Raw genomic sequence first — 4,255 nt, 5'->3', positions numbered from 1 at the left:
TTAAACCTTTAAAATTTTTTAATCCCTCAAAAAAAGTTTAATCCCTTAAAAAATTTTAATCCCTTAAATTTTTTAATCTACTTTATTTTTACAATATACATTTAATATTCTATAATGAAAAACCAAGTCTAAGATACCAAATAAGAATCCATCTTGTTATCACAAATCTAATAAATAATCCCAAACACATAACTCAAAAATCTTTGACATACAAACTAATATATATTAATCTTATTCTTTAAGAAAATATATACTTTATTTTGTTTTATTGAATAAAGATAATATACAATAAAAGAATAATAATTACAAAAGATCTATATAAGAAAAGAGTATGTAAACAATACTAACAAAACATGATTACTTTTCTTTTACATTTACATTTAATTTTTGTAGAATTCTACTTTGTAGATTAACTTGAATTTATCTATAAAACAAAACCCTAGATACTAAAACAATTATGAAAATATAAATTCTGATTTAATGAACTAAACTTAGGAAATCCACATCGAAATATCTTTAGACTAACCAATTAAAGAAGGATTTTGGGTGAAGCAACGCCTGTCAATTAAATAAGTCCTGAACAAAAAAAACAAATTAGTACAAAGGGGCAGGTAGAATAAAGGTCTGTCAAAACCATGCCCAAATCAATAGAGAGATGTCGGTGGGTTAACGGACTTGATTTATGAGCCAAGTGGGTTCACCCATTCACATTGCTCTCTTTCCTGTTTGAAGTTTTTGCCTATCATCTTATTGTCCGTGTATGTTGCACCATAGCACGGAAATGCATGTAAAAGAAATAGTGAAAGTAAAACATGTGAAAGTTGTCAAATTGAATTTGCTTTACTCCAAAAGGTAGTGTAAAATGCTTTGCCTGGTGAAAGCACCTAATTTTCTATGTTTACTAAGTAAGATATTTATCCATTTCCGTAAGTGAAATGAAATATAAAATGTTGAAAAGCTATTCAGGTCTCTGTGGAGCTATAAATTAAATTTTAATAGCATTTCATAGCGTTTGCCTTTCATACAAGCCATCAGATTAGTCTGCTTCTCTCACCAAAGCTTTCACTGCTATTTTTCTATATTTCCTGTGTTCTGATGAAAAAACGCTTTCATTAGAATTTCAATTTTCTTGGAAGGTGCCCCCAAAATGGGTGACCCTGGCTTCATCCCTGGATTTGCTGGTTATGCCATTCAGTTGGCTGGGGATCAGATAATCCATCACATCAACATTGCCATCCGATGCAAGAAAGAGTTGGATGCCCTCAAACTTCTGCTTCCCAGAATTCAAGCAATGAATGTGGAATTGCAGGAGTATCGAAAAGCTTTGAACTCTGGCAAAATGAGTACGTCACCTCACCATCCTTTGCCCTCCACAGTCAACAGCTGGTTGAACGAATTGAATGCCCTTCTGGAGGAAGCATCTGATTTGGCCCAGCACTGCACTGTACGCTCACACTTTCATCTCTTTTCTCGTTACAGAACGAGTAGAAAGATCAGGCGCCTCATTGACAATATAGAAAAGCATATAGCCTCCACGCCTTCCGTTGCTTTTCTGCACCAACTGCAGCAATATGTCGCGAATCGGCAGGTGCTTGAGCAGATTAAAGAGAGATTGGATTATCTTAATCATAGTACTTCAGCAATGGCCAGCGCATCTGGAGATCTCTTTCCATCCATTTATTCGGCCACTTCCAACAAGAAGTATATTGAGGAGGCAGTCATTGTGGGACAGGATTCTGAATCAAACAGACTTGTGGAGTTGATCGATTCACAGCAGCACAAAAATGTGTCTCGTTTAGGACTAGTTGGGAAGGGTGGGGCCGGTAAGACTCTGTTACTCAAACGAGTCTTCAACGGTGACCAGGTACAGAGTCTCTTCCGTAATGATTTGATGCTTTGGCTTACTGTTTCACAGAATCCATCTTTCAATACTCTCCGAGATGATCTTGTGAAACAAATAACTGTTCAAGGAAATGAAAGATTGGACAGTAGAGAGGAAGATCATGTGAAAACTTGGTTGAATCAATGCATGAGAAAGCACAAATTTGCCCTATTTTTAGATGATATTTGGGAAACAAGTGCAGCCTCGCTGTTAGAGGAGCTATGTGTGCCTCATTCTCCACACCACAAGTCTAACATCATCATTGCCACATCCAGAACTACTAGTGTGCTCTCACAGTTGGGTGTCCGGCCTTCATCACTCATCGAAATGCAAGATTTGACTGAGAATGACGGTTGGAGATTGTTTTCTTTCTATGCTTTTCCAGACAGCGGTGGAATTTTGCCGATGAGCATTGACCAAGAAATAGTGATTAGTGTCTGCAAGGAGTGTGGGGGCCTTCCGTTAGCCCTCAAAGTAATTGGGAAGGCAATGGTAAGCGTCACTCTGTCAAATGAATGGGAATTGGCAGTCAAGAAGTTGCAGAATGATGTTACACGCTCTCTTTATGGCAGGTTAAGGCTAAGCTACGATGCTTTGGCCGACGTGGCTGGCTATGGCATTTCCTTGCAGTTGTGCTTCCTCTGCCTTGCTGCTTTCTCAAAAGGTCATGTAATCTATTCTAATGATGCCATTGACTTCTGGATTGGAGAAGGGTTGGTGGCCGGGAGAGATCCTCTTCAAATCGGAGACACATACGTCATTCTGTTAGCGGATCGATGCCTTATCGAACCAATCCAGAAGGATTATGACGGAAATGTAATCTGCTTCAGGGTACATGATGTTCTACATGACTTAGCACAACAAATTGCTGAGAAGGAAGAAAAATGCTTCTTCCAGGCAAGCAAAGGCTTACAGGAGTTTCCTATGGTCGATTGTGCAGGACATATCAGAATTTCTTTAGAAGACAACAGTTTGACTAGGGTTCCTAAAGAATTCCGAGCTCCTTATATCCGCTTCCTGCTACTCTCTTCCAATCCTTCTTTGATGGAAATTCCAACAGAAGTGATTGGGAGTATGACCGCTCTTAGGGTCCTGGATTTGTCACGGACTGCCCTCCAGTCGTTGCCACAAAACATGGGATGTTTGAAGCGTTTAGTTTACCTCGAGTTATCCTTTGTGGCACTCAAGAGATTGCCCAACTCTGTCACTGCTCTTAAAAACCTACAAATATTAGATCTTTATCGATCTGATATTACACAACTCCCGTCCGGCTTTTCTAAGTTGACTTCTCTAAAACTGTTGGACGTTAGTTTCTGCAAACATCTGCAGTGTATGCCTTATGGGATCTCACACCTTACGTCCCTGGAGTACCTGGATGCATTTTCTTCTTCAAATATATAGTGGAACAAGTGCAGAAGGGATCGACTTCCAATTAGTGATTTGTGCACCCTAAACAAACTCAAAAGGTTGGGGCTTCATAATAATGGTGAGATAATTCTGGAAGGAATGTTGGGAACCATGAAGAAGGTGGAATATCTATGTATGCATCTGACGGGTATGGAAAGCCTACCACAAGACATAATTTCCATGTCAAAATTGAGAAAACTTTTATTAACATGTCCTCAGTTACTCCAGATAGAAAATCCATTTTGTGAATTTCAAAATCTGGGTTATCTTAGTTTGTTCGATTGTGGCATGTTGAAACAACTACCTAACTTGCACAATCTTCCAAGTCTAAAGCACCTGCATATCGTTAAGTGCCCCAACATTGAGAAGTTTCCAGAGGAATTTGGCAAGCAGGGGGGATTTCCTAAGTTGGAGGTATTTTCAGTGGTGAAGCTGAGGAAGCTAGAGCAGCTGCCAATAGTGGAAGAAGGAGCACTGCCTTCACTTAAAACATTGACAATAATGAAGTGTGAGGCATTGCAGAGGCTACCACAGTGTTATTGGAATTTGAAGAGTGTAGAGAAGATAAGAGTGTATGGTTGTTCAAAGGTTCTATTTGTGATGGCAAAGGAAGAAAACTTTATCAAGACAAAGATTAAGGTGCAAACAATAACATTATCTATGATAGAAACTCAAACATCAGAAGAGCGCTACCATGATATTCTTCAGCAGAGTGAACATTTTTATTACGGTGAATTTTGGTGTAGTGAGATGTTTCAGCTTTTTGCTAGCATTAATCGATTTTATTTGTTTTGAATTATTTCATTCAAAATAGTGGTATATAAATAATTTTAATATTATGTTCAAATATAAATTGTATATTATTTCAGAATAATATATGTAATTGGAAAAAAAAAAGGTTTCTACTTAATGTTTTTATTTTTGTGTTTTATATAACATTATATATTACAAATTTATCATTGTGAT

At 37.7% G+C, this 4,255-nt stretch overlaps 1 protein-coding gene across 1 annotated transcript; it reads left to right on the top strand.

Annotated features, from left to right (window-relative positions):
* Nucleotides 1-1,147: 1,147 nt before the first annotated feature.
* On the top strand, nucleotides 1,148-3,283 carry LOC131876256 (probable disease resistance protein At4g27220). The gene has a single exon (XM_059221157.1). The coding sequence runs from the start codon at nucleotides 1,148-1,150 to the stop codon at nucleotides 3,281-3,283; it is 2,136 nt and encodes a 711-aa protein (XP_059077140.1).
* Nucleotides 3,284-4,255: the final 972 nt, after the last annotated feature.

This window comes from Cryptomeria japonica, chromosome 5 (genome assembly GCF_030272615.1).
Source record: "Cryptomeria japonica chromosome 5, Sugi_1.0, whole genome shotgun sequence".
Taxonomy (NCBI): domain Eukaryota; kingdom Viridiplantae; phylum Streptophyta; class Pinopsida; order Cupressales; family Cupressaceae; genus Cryptomeria; species Cryptomeria japonica.
Note: the sequence above shows the minus strand (reverse complement) of the source record. Positions and strands in the feature narration are given on the sequence as shown.

Bases quoted from the DNA above. Each gene is read 5' to 3' on its own strand.
- LOC131876256 (XM_059221157.1), top strand. From the start codon at position 1,148: ATGGGTGACCCTGGCTTCATCCCTGGATTTGCTGGTTATGCCATTCAG.